This window comes from Primulina tabacum, chromosome 15, assembly GCF_025594145.1.
Source record: "Primulina tabacum isolate GXHZ01 chromosome 15, ASM2559414v2, whole genome shotgun sequence".
Classification (NCBI taxonomy): Eukaryota; Viridiplantae; Streptophyta; class Magnoliopsida; order Lamiales; family Gesneriaceae; genus Primulina; species Primulina tabacum.
Window position 1 is genome coordinate 29,431,826 of NC_134564.1, and position 16,324 is coordinate 29,448,149.

At 31.0% G+C, this 16,324-nt stretch overlaps 2 protein-coding genes across 4 annotated transcripts; both read left to right on the top strand.

The window, feature by feature from the left end:
• The first annotated feature begins 709 nt into the window (after positions 1 to 709).
• On the top strand, positions 710 to 7,118 carry LOC142526624 (uncharacterized). 3 transcript variants are annotated; one of them, XM_075631133.1, is made up of 8 exons: positions 710 to 860; positions 1,783 to 2,524; positions 2,628 to 2,705; positions 3,180 to 3,426; positions 4,230 to 4,329; positions 5,297 to 5,435; positions 6,337 to 6,657; positions 6,749 to 7,118. In XM_075631133.1, exons 2-8 carry the CDS (start codon positions 1,895 to 1,897, stop codon positions 6,941 to 6,943), a joined length of 1,710 nt encoding a protein of 569 aa, XP_075487248.1. In that variant the 5' UTR covers positions 710 to 860; positions 1,783 to 1,894; the 3' UTR covers positions 6,944 to 7,118. The 3 variants fall into 3 exon arrangements, with proteins under 3 accessions (XP_075487248.1, XP_075487247.1, XP_075487249.1); XM_075631132.1 differs by lacking the exon at positions 710 to 860 and having other exon boundaries at positions 884 to 2,524; XM_075631134.1 differs by lacking the exon at positions 710 to 860 and having other exon boundaries at positions 884 to 2,524; positions 6,355 to 6,657.
• Positions 7,119 to 9,339: 2,221 nt separating this feature from the next.
• Positions 9,340 to 10,305, top strand: LOC142528060 (uncharacterized). Its single transcript, XM_075633109.1, has one exon. The coding sequence runs from the start codon at positions 9,346 to 9,348 to the stop codon at positions 10,270 to 10,272; it is 927 nt and encodes a 308-aa protein (XP_075489224.1). The 5' UTR covers positions 9,340 to 9,345; the 3' UTR covers positions 10,273 to 10,305.
• Positions 10,306 to 16,324: the final 6,019 nt, after the last annotated feature.

The following is a 16,324-nucleotide window of genomic DNA, read 5'->3' on the forward strand; positions in this document are numbered from 1 at the left end:
CTCAAACTCGAGCTCAATTCTAGGCTTTACGAGCTCGAAAACTAGCCGAGCTCCAGCCAAGCTTGTTAAACATGATAAACAAGCTAGTAATGAATCAAGCTCGAGTCCGACTTGATTAACATGATAAACGAGCTTTTAACGAACCGAGTTCGAGCTTTTCTCGATCTTAGTAATTTCAATACAAACCTAGCTCGAGCTTCAAACAATCTTAAATGAGCCAAACTCAAACCTGATACTATTTGATTTGTTTGGATCAGTTTACATTTCTATGCACAACGACCATGTCATTGATCATCAACAGCCACAAAATCATGGCTGTCCATTTCAAATTCAATAATAATAATAAAAATAATTAAATGGTCAACCCAACAGTTCAAATCTATCGGGTCGATCAACGACCACTTGATCTTGACCGTTGATTTCCAACGTCCACATGATCGGTTGACTGTGGCCATACATTTTTAAAAAAATATTATAATTAATCGACCCGTCGACCTGTTGACAAGCCTACATGTTTTTAACCATCGATCAGACGGGCCTATGAGTTTTTAACCCTAAAATCGTAACCAGGTCGGATACGATCACAGTTCTGAGTCAAAGCCAATGACTCGGTTTATCGACCCATTGACAATTGGCCGGGTCCGGTTGTCCCGAACCGTGGCTTGGTCTAGTCCATTCATCTTTTAATGGAGTGGAAATAGCAAAAATAGTGGGTTCAACAGAAGGTTCGGAAAGCAGGGGAAAGGATATAAGAACCGAAACGCTTCGGTTTAATGGGCAAACGAAAATATTAAAAATTGATTCAGATTTTGATTTTGCATTCGGAGACGCTAACGACAACGTATAAATATTTGAAACAGGTAATCCATACACCTACGTACATCTCACTCCTCTGCCAATATCATCTCTCTTGAGGCGTTCTGTTCAAATTTATTTTTTTTACGTAATTTTTTGTATGAGTTGCCTTCGGCTATCTTAATTTTCTTCTTCTTTGGAATTTTTTCTTTGCCTTTTGTGTATTTTCTTGCTTCAAATTTGGATTTTGTTGTAATTATGGCAGGAATTTCAGGGGCTTCTGATTTTTGGGTTTTAGGGTTTGTTCGCATGGTTTTCTGGGATCTTCGGGGTTGTAAAATTGGAACTTTTGTCCATGTTTGCTTTACTGTTGGGTTGCATTGTTGTTTGGAGCATAAATTTTGAATTGTTGGAGATGTTCTGATGATTGTATGTGGATGAGTAAATTATAGGGCTTAACGTCTTATGAATCGACGTTGACTTGAATTTTACTCATTCGGGAACAAATAGCTCCTGTGAAGTAGATAAAGATTAACAATCGGGAGGTTTATTTATCTTTGTTAATTTCCTATGCTAGTGAAAATAAAAAGCCCGTGTTAAAGAGTCATTCAATGATTTTAGTTTATGCACATATTTCAGCTTTAATTTGAGCTGTGAATAATATGGAAGAAAATTTTTTTATCATTTGAAGTTGCATAAATTGTAGAGATAAGAAAGATTCAGCTCTGTAGCCATTTTGATGTCAAGTTAATGATTTTGTTATGAGTTCCATGGACCTTCTTCGGGGTCAGTTATATCTGACTATGAAAAGAAACGTTTTGGTATTCGATTGTAAATTGCAATCTCCAAAAGTAAGGATGTAATACCTGTAATGCCTTCTGACTAATTATTGCATATTACTATCGTGGTGGATTTAACGAGTTGTGTAGAAATATGCTAATGCTCTGTATTTTTCACAATGAAGAACCGTACTATGATGATTTGTAGGTTGAAATATTGACCTGGTCCTGGAGCTAGTTGATTTTACTGTTCTACTAATTTGTTCTTGGGTAACCATTGAGGATCTCGACTTCTGAAAGACCAGCGTTAATAAGACTAAATGAAGCGGAGGCGTGGAAGTAAGAAAGGAAAAGCTAAAAAACCAAAGTTAAGCGCAAATGCCGCAAATGATGTAGTTTCTAATGTTGCCAGTTTGAATACAGAAGACAACTCTCCTTTGGATGATTCTGACAATGTGGTTGACTCTGGGACGGATGCTGAGACGAAACCATCTCCACCAGAAGGTGGTCAAGCAGAAGTACTTTCTAATGCTCATTCTGTAGGACAATCAGTTAATAATACATCTGTGAAAGCTGTTTATACACGGGTAAAAGTGAAGATCAAAACTTCAAAAAATTTAGAATCTCATCATACTTCCTCAGATGCTCCTACACTTAGCGACACTGAAAAGAGTAGCCAACAATTTGGTTCTGAAAAGCAGCTAGTTCCCAATGACAGAATGGAAGACAGTTCAAACTCTTTGTCTGAGGCTAAGGAAGGCAAATCTGGAAATATATCTAAAAAGTCTATGGGTATAAAGATTAAATCGTCGAAGGGATTTGCCTGTTCAAGTATGAGCCCGTGTAGCAATACTGAAATTGTCAAGGGAGATAGGACGGAAAAGAAGGATGTGGAATTACTCCATCAGGATTCAAAAAACAATGAGCAAGAGCTGAAAGCTGCCTTGGAAGTAATACTGCTTTTACTCGAAGTTTAATTATGATTTTCTATGCGAAGATACAATAAATGTTCCTTTATTTCCTGTGGCACCTCAACACTTGTTCTTCTCACAGGTAATAAGAAAGGTCATGAAAATGGATGCAGCCGAACCCTTCAATGTTCCAGTTAATCCTGTTGCTCTTGGAATACCAGTAAGCATGATTTGTTTGTTGCATTTTTCTTGATGCAAAATGACCGAAGCTTCCTATACCTTTTTTTATGGTTCTTAAATTTTTGTTTAGGAAATATATTGTGAAGGGGGAAAATGGGAGTGAAGGAGGAGGGGGTGAGGTTTTAATTGTTGGATTTCTTTAATTTGTGGGATGTTGAAAATATTAATACCTTTTGCCCTTGATTTGTCACTTGTTACAGTTCTGCTTTGCTGTTTTCAAATAAATCTCAACAAATAAAAATTCAAGTTGCTCAACTAACACAGCATCAGAGTCTGAAAGACAGAAGCCATATTTTTCTTTTACCTTCAGTTTTGATATTTCCATTTCAATCGCGATGATTTATGCTGCTTGTCATTGTAAAATTTCTGTGAATGGGTAAGCTGAACTCTTGACATCAATGGGTTTCAGGAACTGGTCAGTTTTTTAAAATAAGTTTCATCTGCAATGAAACAGGACTATTTCGATGTTATTGATACACCTATGGATTTTGGTACGATATGTAGTAACCTTGAAAAAGGTGTTAAATACAAGAATTCAGAGGATGTTTTCAGGGATGTACAGTACATATGGGATAACTGCTACAAGTATAATAATAAAGGCGATTATATTGTTGAACTCATGAAGCGGGTGAGGAAAAACTTCGCAAAGTATTGGATCACTGTTGGTTTATTCAATGATGATCAGCCTCAGGAAACTAATGGTATTGTTTTTGTTTTTTTGGTTTTTTTTTATTATTTTAATTTCTGTGCTTCAGATTCGAGTGATTTGATTTCCTCGTATATTTTTTTCGCTGTTAGTTGGAAATACTACATTCTTTTTTCTTACTAGAAAGAGGGAGAGAATGTGCATTTAGCTGTCTATAAGGTAATTTCCATAAAAAGATTCTAATTCAGGTTAAATTACTTATAGCTTATGTGCCCGTCTATATGTGAATTGAGAGAACAAAATGGTGAAAATTGAAAATAGTCCAACTGGAAATTACAGCCTACTCAGTTTCTGGATTATATTTCTGAAATCATCTCTACTTTTCCTTACAGATGTGTCAAATCTGTTTATCTTGAATTTTATGTGCACATTTTATTCTCATTTCTTTAATTTTTTGTATAAACTTTTCCTTGCCAAATCCATGATTTTCAACCCATCCAAACAGTTTTAACAATTTTTCATGATCAAATCCTGAAAAAATTTCAATGATCCATAATCAACGTTGTTTTTCACAATTTTCCAAATTTAAATCACTTTCTTCAAGTGATCTGATTGTTGCTTTAGTTTTTGGTCGGTGAACTGAGATTAGTAGCTTTAATCTTGTCTTGCCCGTTGTGAAAATATCTGGAGTACTAGGACTTGTCCATTGTCATTCCTGTGCTGTAGTCATGTGATTTCCTTTTAAATTTGTCAGATACTTGTTTCTTGTTTCTTCAGTAAGTTTTTTGCAACAATTCACTCAGTTCTGTTTACTGGAGTTAGCAAGTTGTTAGCTATCAGGTTTTTCTTATTCATCAGGTGTTGATAGCACACCAGTTACAGAAACTACTCTTTCAAGTCAAGGAAATACACCAATGGAAAGTGGTGCTTTCAGCCTTTCGGGTAAAAAGTTTCATGGGTATGATTCTGCTGTTTACCATGCATCATTTGTTCTACATTTGATTTTATTAGTACTGTATCTCATATTGATTTTCTTCATTATAAACAAGATATCATTTAATAAAATAGAGAAAATCGGAAAGTAGCACATAGGCCCAAAGGAGTGCAAATTCTTACATTTCCCTCTGAAAGATTAACTTTAATAAATCTTTTTAATCGGAATTTTGTAGCTGACTTAGCTCTCATAGATTTTGGTTCTGTGAGAAGAAAACTCTTAGTAGAACATTTTCCTTTATTTGGTGATAAATGAAAAATGAAGGAAATGTATGATACAAATATGCTTTGCAGCAAACACCGTTAATTATATACCTTCACTCATATTTGATCTCATTACATCTATTAAATTCAAATTGGTATGAAGTTTGAGATTTGTTTTGCTTGAAATTAAGATGCACTCAAAGTTCGAGTCATTTCAGAATAGCAGATTTTCTTTTCCTCATCTATTATCCTCAGTTCCTAACCTTTGACGCAGTTCTAATATGCGTTGTAAGATATTTTTGGCCTTGGATTGTCTAGGAAAATTTAAGGTTGAAATGATAGAACATTGATGTGCTGTATCAATCGATAATTTTTATTGGAAGGTGAATTATTTTTGTGGACCTTGTTTTGATATTTCTAAAATGCTTTCCTTTCTTGTTTTTTTATTTTATTTCCTTTTCTATACACTCGGTTGCTTTCTGACGAATAAAGAAAGTTACTTCTGAATTTATTGCATCATGGTGGTATTACCTAGGCCAATCTCTCGTGGAACCAATTTTCTTGTAGCATAACTTGGTTCTATTTTTATCGAGAGATGCTTTATTTTTTTGAAAAAAAATTTGATATCCTTTCAGTACAAACTATTTACATGCAGTTACCAGGAAAATAACATCAGGATCTTGAACTTCTTGACCCATTCTGCGATATATGTATCTTCTGTTCTGCAGACTTAAGAAGCATAAGGAAGGCTGCCAATGCGCTATATGTGTAATGATGCGACGCAGGCAAGAGAGAGAGGAGATTGTTCGAATGATGGGTGGAACTGACGACAGTGATGACTCTGTGGGTGAAGACATGAAGCCTGAGGTAATTCTCTGTTCACTTTGGCTATATTTGTTGCTTTATCAGATAACAAACTTAAAATTGATAATAATCCTTAAAGATTAGGTAAATTCAGACATCATGAGGTTTAACATAATTACAGAGACTATCCATGATGATGCCACCGCCTTTTCTTAACGACACCATCAATAAATGAGAAAGCATTGGACAACAAGAAAACTTTGATGTGGATTTTGTAATTTTCGAACAGAGAATGATAGTTTCTGTAATTATGTCCTAACTTAAGGGATGCATTTTACCCTAAAGATTGAGCGACATGAGTTCTGTGGCTTGGGATTTTTGGCTACCTAATCTCAATTAACTATAGCATCAATCCATACTTTTTGTTAAGATATTTTTCTTTTCATGACTTGTGAATACACTTGCATGGACACAAAACAGCATGTGTGCATGATAAAGAAGCAAAAACCGATGACTGACTGTTAAAAAGGCATTATATTTTGGGATGTAAAAGATTGAAGAATGGAACTCGAGGGTTGAAATTTTAGATAAAAAATTGTTTCGAATGATAAAGGTTTTTCCATGTTTTTGGTATATATTCTGTTTCTTTCAGATGCTGGTAAGGAATTTTGAGTATTGGTTTTCTTTGGGAGATGAAGGCCGGAAAATTGTCATTTTGAGCTTTAATTTGTGCTTTTTGTATGCAGGTGAGGCTGTGGTCTGCTTTTTAAGAGTCGGTGGTATATGTTCCATTAAAATGTTTGTTTCATTTGAAATTGAAGAGCTGGAGAGAGTTTCAAACGCTGTATTATGTTTCATCAAGAAGTTTGCATGTTGAGAATGAGAATGAGGAGAGCACGAGAGAATGTGTGTGTGTGTCTTTTCCTTTTCCGTTTCTGATAGAATTATTTTCAAGTTTCTCAAGGGGGCTTTCTGTGAACAGAGTCCCTTTGGCATGTATGCCTCGTCAAATATAGAGAACCACTCAGACGCAGAAAGGAAAGGACAAGATATGAAGTTGGGACATATCATAAATTTGTATAGCCAGGCAAAGGAGAATGATGTTACAATTACAGGAAAAGGGGAGGGTTCCGAAGATTTGGGTCATAGATCAGGAGATGAAAATAGTAGACAATGTCATACACCACATTTAGCCTCAGGCGGCAGCATATCAAGTGAAACTAAGAAAGAAATGAGTGTGCACGACGAGGATGGAAATGCCGCACTTGATCAACAGAAGCCGAAGGTAGTTAACTATATCAATATCGAAAACTAGTTGCTGGCATTCTTTTCCATTAAAGTTATTGACATGGTTCTTATTCCTTGACTACCTACAGGATTTTCTAGATAAGAAACAAAGAGCTAAAATGTTGGAGAATCTTCGTTATCTCGAGAATCCAATGCTTTTACAGTTATGTGGAACGTTGTTTGCAGAAAATTCTGAGTCTTTTTGGAACGGCCCTCATTCGTTGGTTGGCCGTCCCCGGAGGAGAACTTCCTTTCATTCCGCTATTTCAAAATTTATGGAATAGAATCCTTGCAGGCTTCTACAGGTATACAACAATGTCTCTCTCATTGGTGGATCTGATTGATTTTTCCCATCAATTGCTGGAACATAGGCTTTGAGTTCAAGTGTTTGAAGAGCTAAACAATTGTAAGATTCAAGTAATCTTGCTATATAAATAGTGTTACTTTTCTGTTTTTCTAGCTCTGAAATTTTGATCACAAAATCCTCTTTCACCATATTATGTCGTAAAACTTGACAGTCAAATTGTAAGATTCAAGTAATCTTGCTATATAAATAGTGTTACTTTTCTGTTTTTCTAGCTCTGAAATTTTGATCACAAAATCCTCTTTCACCATATTATGTCGTAAAACTTGACAGTCAAATTGTAAGATTCAAGTAATCTTGCTATATAAATAGTGTTACTTTTCTGTTTTTCTAGCTCTGAAATTTTGATCACAAAATCCTCTTTCACCATATTGTCGTAAAACTTGACAGTCAAATTTGATCCAAGTTCTTCATTGCTAATATATGTTTAGTCTAAAAATATAAATTATGTTCTGGTCTGTCCTTCATTGGTTACACAGTATATTTCCGGTTGTAAAAAACCTTTTGAGAGTCAAAATTAACGATGATTAAAAACTACACAATCCAATCATTTTTTTTTATTACCACAATCAATTCATTTTATATACCAATAGCGAGTTCTTTGGTGGGAACTCGGCCAATGGCCAACAAGTTTTTGAAACGTAATTTTAAAAATAAATGAAAACCGACACATAATTAACTTCATGTATCACATTAATTTCAACACGGTATCTAAATATGATAAATCATGCCATAATCGCGATGGTAATCTTTCATAAAATATTAATTTAGTGATCTTTTTAAAATTTGACTTTCCACCTTCACATTTTTTAGTCAAAAACTTGTGTGAGACTGTCTCATGAGTCGTATTTTGTGATACGAATATCTTATTTGGGTCATCCATGAAAAAATATTACTTTTTATGCTAAAAGTATTACTTTTTATTGTGAATATCGGTATAGTTGACCCGTTTTACAGATAAAGATTCGTGATACCGTCTCACAATAGACCTACTCTATTTTTTAAACACAAAAACTACTTACTGTCTTATGAATCAATTTTGTGATACATATATTCAACCATACAAGATTCATGAAAAAAATATTATTTTTTTATATCAAAAGTATTACTTTTATTTATAAATATATAACAGGTCAACTCATATATAAATCCGTGAAAGCTTCTCATATAAGACTTACTTTTTTTGAATAGGTCTCTTGTGAGACGATCTCACGAATCTTTTTTGTGAAACGAGTCAACCCTACCGATATTTACAATAAAAAGTAATACTCTTAGCATAAAAATTAATATTTTTTCATGGATGACTCAAATAAGAGACTCGTCTCACAAAATACGACCCGTGAGACAGTCTCAAACAAGTTTTTGCTTTTAAAAAAATAAATATATATGAGAATCAACATGTAAATTCGGAGATGTAATTAAGCACAACATATGGATAATTCTTTCCCTCAAAAAATGGAAGAATGATAGAGGATATACTGTAAAATATTCTATTAACATACTTAAATACATTAATTATGCCGTAAATAACTAAAAATGATATGGAAATCAGTTCAAAGAAGTAAATCTTTCCGTTGACATTATTGATTAATCATATTTAACTCTTCTTCTTACCATATATTATATGTATATATGTAATAATAAACCTTCAAAAAAATGTAAATAAAAAACTAATGCAATAGTTTTGAATTCATTAACCCCAAATTCTCTCAAAAGAAAGAAACCATTAACTTCTGCACGCAGGTACTTTCTCATGTTCTCTCCATCCATTTCACTACTTTTTTTAATGCATGGATTAATAACATATAATTTTTCCTATGAACGCAGAACATTAGTGTCTGTGTCTATATACTACACATGCTAAAAAATCAATCGTAATTTATCTTAGTAGTAATCCTTTTCAAATGTTGTGTGCATATGAATGAGTTTTTCTGTCTGTCTGTGAACATATATTTTTTGGTTCGTAAAATAATTTGTGTAAAATTAATTTAAGAACTTTAAATCTGGATTTTTTTGTTATTAATTAACATAATTGTTGAATAAGTTTTTTTTTTTTTGTTTTAGGTACATTCTTTTTTGTCTAAAAGTAACTTTTCCGAATTTTTTTTATATATTATGTTGAGATTAAGAAATTTAAAGATGAATTTTTTGAAATAATTATATTAATGGTATTTTTTGTTATTTTTAAAATTTATGATATGATGTTCATAATATGTATCTTTGTTTTCTTAAACTGGAGATGCTATTATTTCGCCCCACAACTGATATACAGTGTGGTTTTTAATATTTGTGAATGCAGACATGGGGAGAGCAAAATTGAACATGGAACTAATAAGAAAAGAAAAATCAAGAAACATAACTTTCAAGAAAAGAAAAGAGGGATTGATGAGAAAAATTGGAGAATTCACCACACTTTGTGCTGTTGAAGCATGCATAATAATCTACGGTCCGAAACAGGAGAAGGGTGGTTCCACTGACCCTGAGTTCTGGCCTGAAAACATCGATGAAATGCGACGCATAATCAACATTTACAAAGCCAAGAACAAGGATTCAGGGAACAAGTCTTTTGGCTTGTCTGATTTCTTCCATGACAGGAAGAAAAAGATCGAGGACGAGCTTTCGAAGCTTCGTAAAAAGAACATGGAAGCAAGGTTTCCCACTTGGATGGATTTCTTGAACTGTTTGACAGAAGCGCAGTTGAGAGATTTTGCTGCAAATTTGAGGGCTAAATATGAGCACATCAGGCCAACAGTTCATTTGAAGAGAAGTAAAGAGCTTTTGGATGTGAATTTGACTGATTTTGGGGGATTGAATCCATCCCAAAGCCAAAGTTTATACAACCCAGGGATTGTCCAAAGAGGGAATATCGAATTTGAAGTCATAAACCAGCCAGCAATCTCCTCAATGAAACCTATGCATTGCCCTGATTTGGATCTTCATCAAGAATTGCATTCTGTGAACCATAATTCAATGATGATGCACATGTTGAGTGATAATGATCATTTTGTGCGGTTCGGGAGTGCATCGACTAGTGGGAATATTTCGTTTAAGCATCAGGTCTTCTACGAGCCGACAGCGATGAATCCTATGATAGGTCACAGCCCACGGTCTTTGCCACGATTTTACGCGCCCCAGGCGGCTCCATCACCGTATATGATGTCTGGGGTGTTGCCGATGCAAATCCCGGGTCTGCCGCAACTTCCATTCTTCACTAGGGAGAGTCTTGAAGAGATGGATCTTATGCAGTAACAAATGAAGGGCACTGGGGCAACTTGAAGTGGATCTTGGTTCATGTTTTGAGATGAATTTAGTTGCTTTCTCATTTATGTTTTTACATAGGGTTTGTATATTTTGATTGGGTTTCTTTGGTTTCATGTTGTGATGTATTTCTTTTGATATTTATTGTTTTTATTTAATATGGTGATCATTTAAAAGAAAAAAAGCCCAGTCATAAAATTAATTACATTTAAAAGCATATATTTTTTAAAATCCAAATATATATTTTTTAAATTATATATTCGCTATTTGACTGTTTTGATTGATTTTCTCCTTGTATTATCAATTTTCATCAGAAAAAGCTAACTAAACGGTGGTTGACGTTGATATGACTAAAAAAATTAAGGATTTCTTTTTTTATTTCATATACATTTCTTTTTTGGATGTCATTTTTTCCGACGAAAATTAATCACTATGGAGAAAATAGATCAAAATAGCGAAATATGAAAAGATAATCGACCAAGACCAAAAACATAAAAAGTCAAAAATAAAAAAAATTACTGGGCAAAAAAATATTAACCCATTTTTAAAACCCATCCAAATCGAATCACCACCCAATTTTTGTAATTTATTTTAAATAAATGATAAACTTCACTGCAGTTCACATTATATGGTGAAGTGTTAATTTTTAAAAAAACATCAACCGCATTGTTTATTTATTTATTTTATAATTATATTTATATCTATGTAATATTTCATGAGGTATTTATTAAATATGTAAATAATAAATCACTAATTTACTCATCTAAAAATCATGTGAGATTATGTCTCATTATTCAAATTTGTGAGACGAATTTTTGATCTTACCTAATATATGAAAAATATAATTTTATGTCAATGATAGTATTTTTCACTGCAAAAGATGTCATTTTTTGTTATTTATATTATGAATAAATATTTTGTAATATATTCTGATTTGATTGAAATGTATTATTTTTTATTTCAAAATTATTTTGTGTAATATATGTTAATTTGAGCGAAAAATATTACTTTTTTCTCGTTAAACTTGATTGATCTAATAACTGTGTTCAATAGATATTTTATTTTTGTAATTTTTTTTACTCTAGAAACCATGTAACAGTTCAAACCACAATGGCAATTCAATTCCATTTTTATTGTGTTGAGTGATTTTTATTGTAGATTATATTAATTTTTTTATCTGTTTTCTATTTTATATAAACTATGTATTTAAATACTTTATTTTACTAGGAAAAGACACGTGCGATGCACGTGAGAACACGCCTCTATTGTTGCGACATGTTGATAAATAAATGAGTTAAGAAGAGATTAGTAGTTTGAAACTAATTAATGATTTTCATCTATTTTATTTGGTCAGACAGTAAAAAATAATGTAATATAATTTATACAACATATTTCAAAAGTGAAAATGTTATTTGTTCAAAAATTGTTGTGTATTTAAAAGGTAAATGAATTTATAATTGTTGCAAAATATATTAGTAATCAATCTTAAAAATATAACATAGAATTGATGTCATAACAAAATTATTAAAATAAATATGAGATAAAGGAAAAATATAATCCATAGTGTTGATCACATTAATTTACCACTATTTATTTAATTTAAGAAAAATAAAATATAATGTAGATAATGCATTTAAAACCTTAAATCAAATAATTGTGTCAATCTTATCTTATTTTATAATGTTGACTTTTCTCTCATTCACGATATTTTCCTTTGTCATTCGTATTTTCTTCTTCTTGAAAGAAGCAAGATGATCATCATCTTCAATAAGAATTCTTGTGAGATTTTCGCCATCAATTATATGCATTTCCATATCTTTATTCTTTGATGATTCTTTTCTTGGACGACCTCTCTTTTTTTGAATTTTTTTATGATGAAAATCTTTCCTTGCGAGAGAAGCAATAATTTCATCATCCTTAATCTCCATCCTTGTAATGTCGTCGTCTTCTATTATTTGTTTGCCAATATCGTTAATGATATTTGTTGGACATCCTCTTTTCTTTATAATTTCTTCTTGTTCGAAATCTACTGATATCTTTTTGCTTGCATCGTTGTTGTTGTTGAAATTTGTGCTTGGATTTTGAATGCCTTCAATTACAAATGCTAATGTTCCGTCTTTTATTTCAACCGACTTGTCCATTTTGAGAAGAAATGTATATTCTTCTCTATTTGGTGTCTCTAAATGCTTGTAGTATATTGAAGTGTTGTCATCCTATAGATAAAGAATATTTTATTAGTAATTGGTAAATATATATATTGTTTGTAAAAAAAATCATTATTTGTATACCTTAGTAATGGAATCGATATAATCTTCAACGCTGCAGCCAATAAAAACATTTGCGATATTTCCGAACAATGTAACCCTTGCAGTGTCAGTGCCATCATTTACGCTCATCGTTATTCTATATCTATAATAACAATTTAATGTAAGGCATTATTATCAACTCATGTAAACTTATAGATATAATATTTAAATGTAATTTTACCTTGACACAATATTGATATTGAAGTCTATGCAGTTATTACAGCTTCGGGTTTTCATTGTTTTGTTGACTGATTTTGAGCAATTACTACATGCTTCGTACCATGGATTCGCCTTATTTTCTATCTCATGTATGTATGCCTTGAAGCAATAGAATCTGTTCTGTATTTGTTAATAAGTGAGATACATGAAGTCAAATTAAATATCAAATTGTGATTCCCTATCTCATGTTTTATAAATATCATTTATAAAATAAGTTCTCCATTGAGTAAACATTAGAAAAAAATCGTGAAGTAATAAAAATAAATCGAATAATAAATGATACGTAACCTTTGGCAGAATATTAATCTGATTGAGAATTTGCCTCAAAGTAATTTCTTCAGCATCTTTAATTCGATGTGTCATGCATAATTCATCTAGACTTCTATCTTTGAAGTTGTTACCTAGTCTGTAGTAGAATGATTAACATAAAGATATTTACAAACTTGAATAGTGAAAAGAATAAATATCAATATTATAGTTTTGTTAAAAACAATCGAAAATAATCATACCATATATTTAATGTTTCTTTTTCTATGCAAGATGGATTTGTGAACATTGTTGTTGTTGTTGTTGATTTGAGTTGAAACTTTCCTATTATCAGCAGTCATAAGGAGAAGTGGTCACTAATGCTAATGAATAATTATTGGAAATATGTATTATGAAATTTAAAAAAATTTACCTTCAAAGATATGTCTTTTCAAGTTACAGAAAGCTATAACCGGTTTATCCATATCTATCTCATGTAAAAATGGTCCTTCGTTAATAGCAAGATCATCCCATAAAGTAATTGTTATAGTATCTAGCCTTTAAGAAGATGAACAAATAGTTGAAATCATTAAAACTATATGTATTAAATCATATGTCGTAAAATTTTAATACTAAAATAATGCTTTGAAAAATATTAGTTTGCATTTTTTTTAATAAAGACATATAGATAAAATAAATACTCACAAATGATTTATAAGTACTATCTCTCTTCTATATCCGATGATGTTCATATCTTTTTTGTGAAATTTATTAAGCTGTCGAACTTCCTTCAGGACACCAATTATATCTGCAAAATTTTTACAGCATTTGATAATTTCATTACATAAATCTAGAAAGTTTTTATTGTTCGCATAAACCGATACCTATATCGTCATTAGTATGTGATTCTCTTGTCGCATCATTGAACATTGTAAATCCATAAGTCACATTGGAATAAGTGAATTGAGTTTGTAGTTCGTCAATTTTCGTCTTTGTTTGGAAATCAGTTCTATCCGTTTGTTGACATTCGCATAGTTATTGTTGACTTCTTGAATAATCGGATCGAAGATGATGTAAGTTTTGTTTATCTTCAATCGATCTTGAAAAAAATCTATTGTGTTCGAGAACATTATTCCATGTATTTTTGTTCCCATCAATGAAAACGGAAAATGTTTTTTTATTATTTTAACAACAATTTAAAATATACATGAATAGGGAAGAAATTACCTCTTCGTCCACAAAGATCAGTTTTCTAATAGGCTTCGAATTCGATTTGGCGGGTATTTGGTTTCCCTGTCGTACTACTTTAACTTTTATGGAAGCATTATTTTGACTCGGTTGCAACGAGATGATAGGACATATGTGCAAGGTGTCCATTTGAGGTATACGATTTTGTACTCTGTAATTGGCAATGACACAAAAAATGTTGAGAAAGAAATATATTAAACAACAGTAATAATTTAAATAAATAATAAGTATATTGAAAATAATAGAAGTTGATAGATATTTGTCTACCACATTGTGATTGAAATATAATATTTTGGCATGGTACACAAATCGAACGGGTTCTTAATTCAAAATGTTTGGAAAATGAAATAAATACAATTATTTAAAAGCAATGGAACCTTGGGTTAAAAAAGTTGATGCTTTGATTTCACCAAGTTTTTCATTCAATTCATGACTCTATTCAACACAAATACGTTTAATAGAACGCACGAAGATTAAAGACTACCTGTCAAATTTTGATTTAAGGAGTTTCAACTTTGAATGAATATCCAGCCTACCTCCAAATCCCCAGCCTTCTCCGAATTTCGAAACGCGTTTATGCAAACTTGTAGCGAAAATTCATGTGTATTTTTGTCGAATACATTTGAAAGTATTACACTATATATATAATTATTAATATAATAATAGAGTCTTAATAGAATCCTTCTTATCTTGTGTTAAACAAATCCTTCTTATCTAGAGTTCTTCTTATCTTGTGTTAAAAAGAATCCTTCTTATTTAGAGTTTTACCGAAATAATAACTCAATTAAAAAAGATAATATAATTTTATTTAAAATTACTTAATAAATTATTATAATCATGTTAAAATAAGTATATGTGTTTCATAACCTGTAATGCTTATTTTAAAATATAATTATAATTGGAGCGTGTGAAATTTTATTATTATACAAATTACCTATGTAATGATCCTACTTCAATCAGTCGTTCATTTATTAAGTTTTAAGTAGATGTATTATAGCTATGGCGTATCAAATCTAAGAAAAATCAAATCAATTTTGCTAATCTCTTTTTTAATTTCAACATCTCGTATTTATTACAGATTATCATCTCGTATAATTTCAACTAATATATATAATATTAGAATAACTAAATTTGATATCATATTATGTTTTTTGATAAATCAAAAATACTATTTATATCGAATTACAAAATTTTATCTTTTTATTTATTACAGATTATCATCTCGTATAATTTTTTTATAAACCAAAAATACTTTTTTTGCTCGATTGAAAGAATTACACTACATATATAATTATTAATATAATATTAGAGCCTTATTAGAATTCTTCTTATCTTGTGTTTAAAAAATCTTTCCGATCTAGAGTTATTATCTCGTGTTAAAAAGAATCCTTCTCATCTAGAGTTCTACCGAAATTGAAACTCGATTAATAAACATAATATAATTTTATTTAAAATTGCTTATCAAATTGTTATAATCATGTCAAAATAAGTTTATGTTTTTCAGAACCTTTAATTCTTATTTAAAATATCATTATAATTGGAGCTGGTCAAATTTTTTTATTTTGATATCAAATAGTAATTTTGATAAAATAATTGGAGCTGGGCAAATTTTTTTATTTTGATATCAAATAGTATTTTTGATAAATCAAAAATACTATTTATCTCGAATTACAAAATTTTATATTTTTATTTAATACAAATTATCTCTCACACACACACACACACACACACATACATATACATTAAATTTTAAAGATTTAGAGTAACTAAATTTGATATCATATATCTCGAATTACAAAATTTTCTCTTTTTATTTAATAGAAATTTTCATTATGTTTTGTTAAAAACTAAAAATATTTTTTTTCTCGAATTAAAAAATTTTCTCTTTTTATTTAATACAAAATATCATCAAACCAATCTTAGTACAGATTGTGAAACAACATATTGTATTGAAGTGAGAAACAGTGTGTTGCTCTCCAAGTATACCTTGGGCCAAAACATTCTAAAAATAAATATTAATGTTT

Excerpts from the sequence above, each read along its gene's own strand:
- LOC142526624 (XM_075631133.1), top strand. The coding sequence starts at position 1,895 with ATGAAGCGGAGGCGTGGAAGTAAGAAAGGAAAAGCTAAAAAACCAAAG. Across the intron at positions 2,706-3,179 it reads CTGTTGCTCTTGGAATACCA|GACTATTTCGATGTTATTGA; the intron begins GTAAGCATGATT and ends GCAATGAAACAG. Across the intron at positions 6,658-6,748 it reads TTGATCAACAGAAGCCGAAG|GATTTTCTAGATAAGAAACA; the intron begins GTAGTTAACTAT and ends GACTACCTACAG.
- LOC142528060 (XM_075633109.1), top strand. The coding sequence starts at position 9,346 with ATGGAACTAATAAGAAAAGAAAAATCAAGAAACATAACTTTCAAGAAA.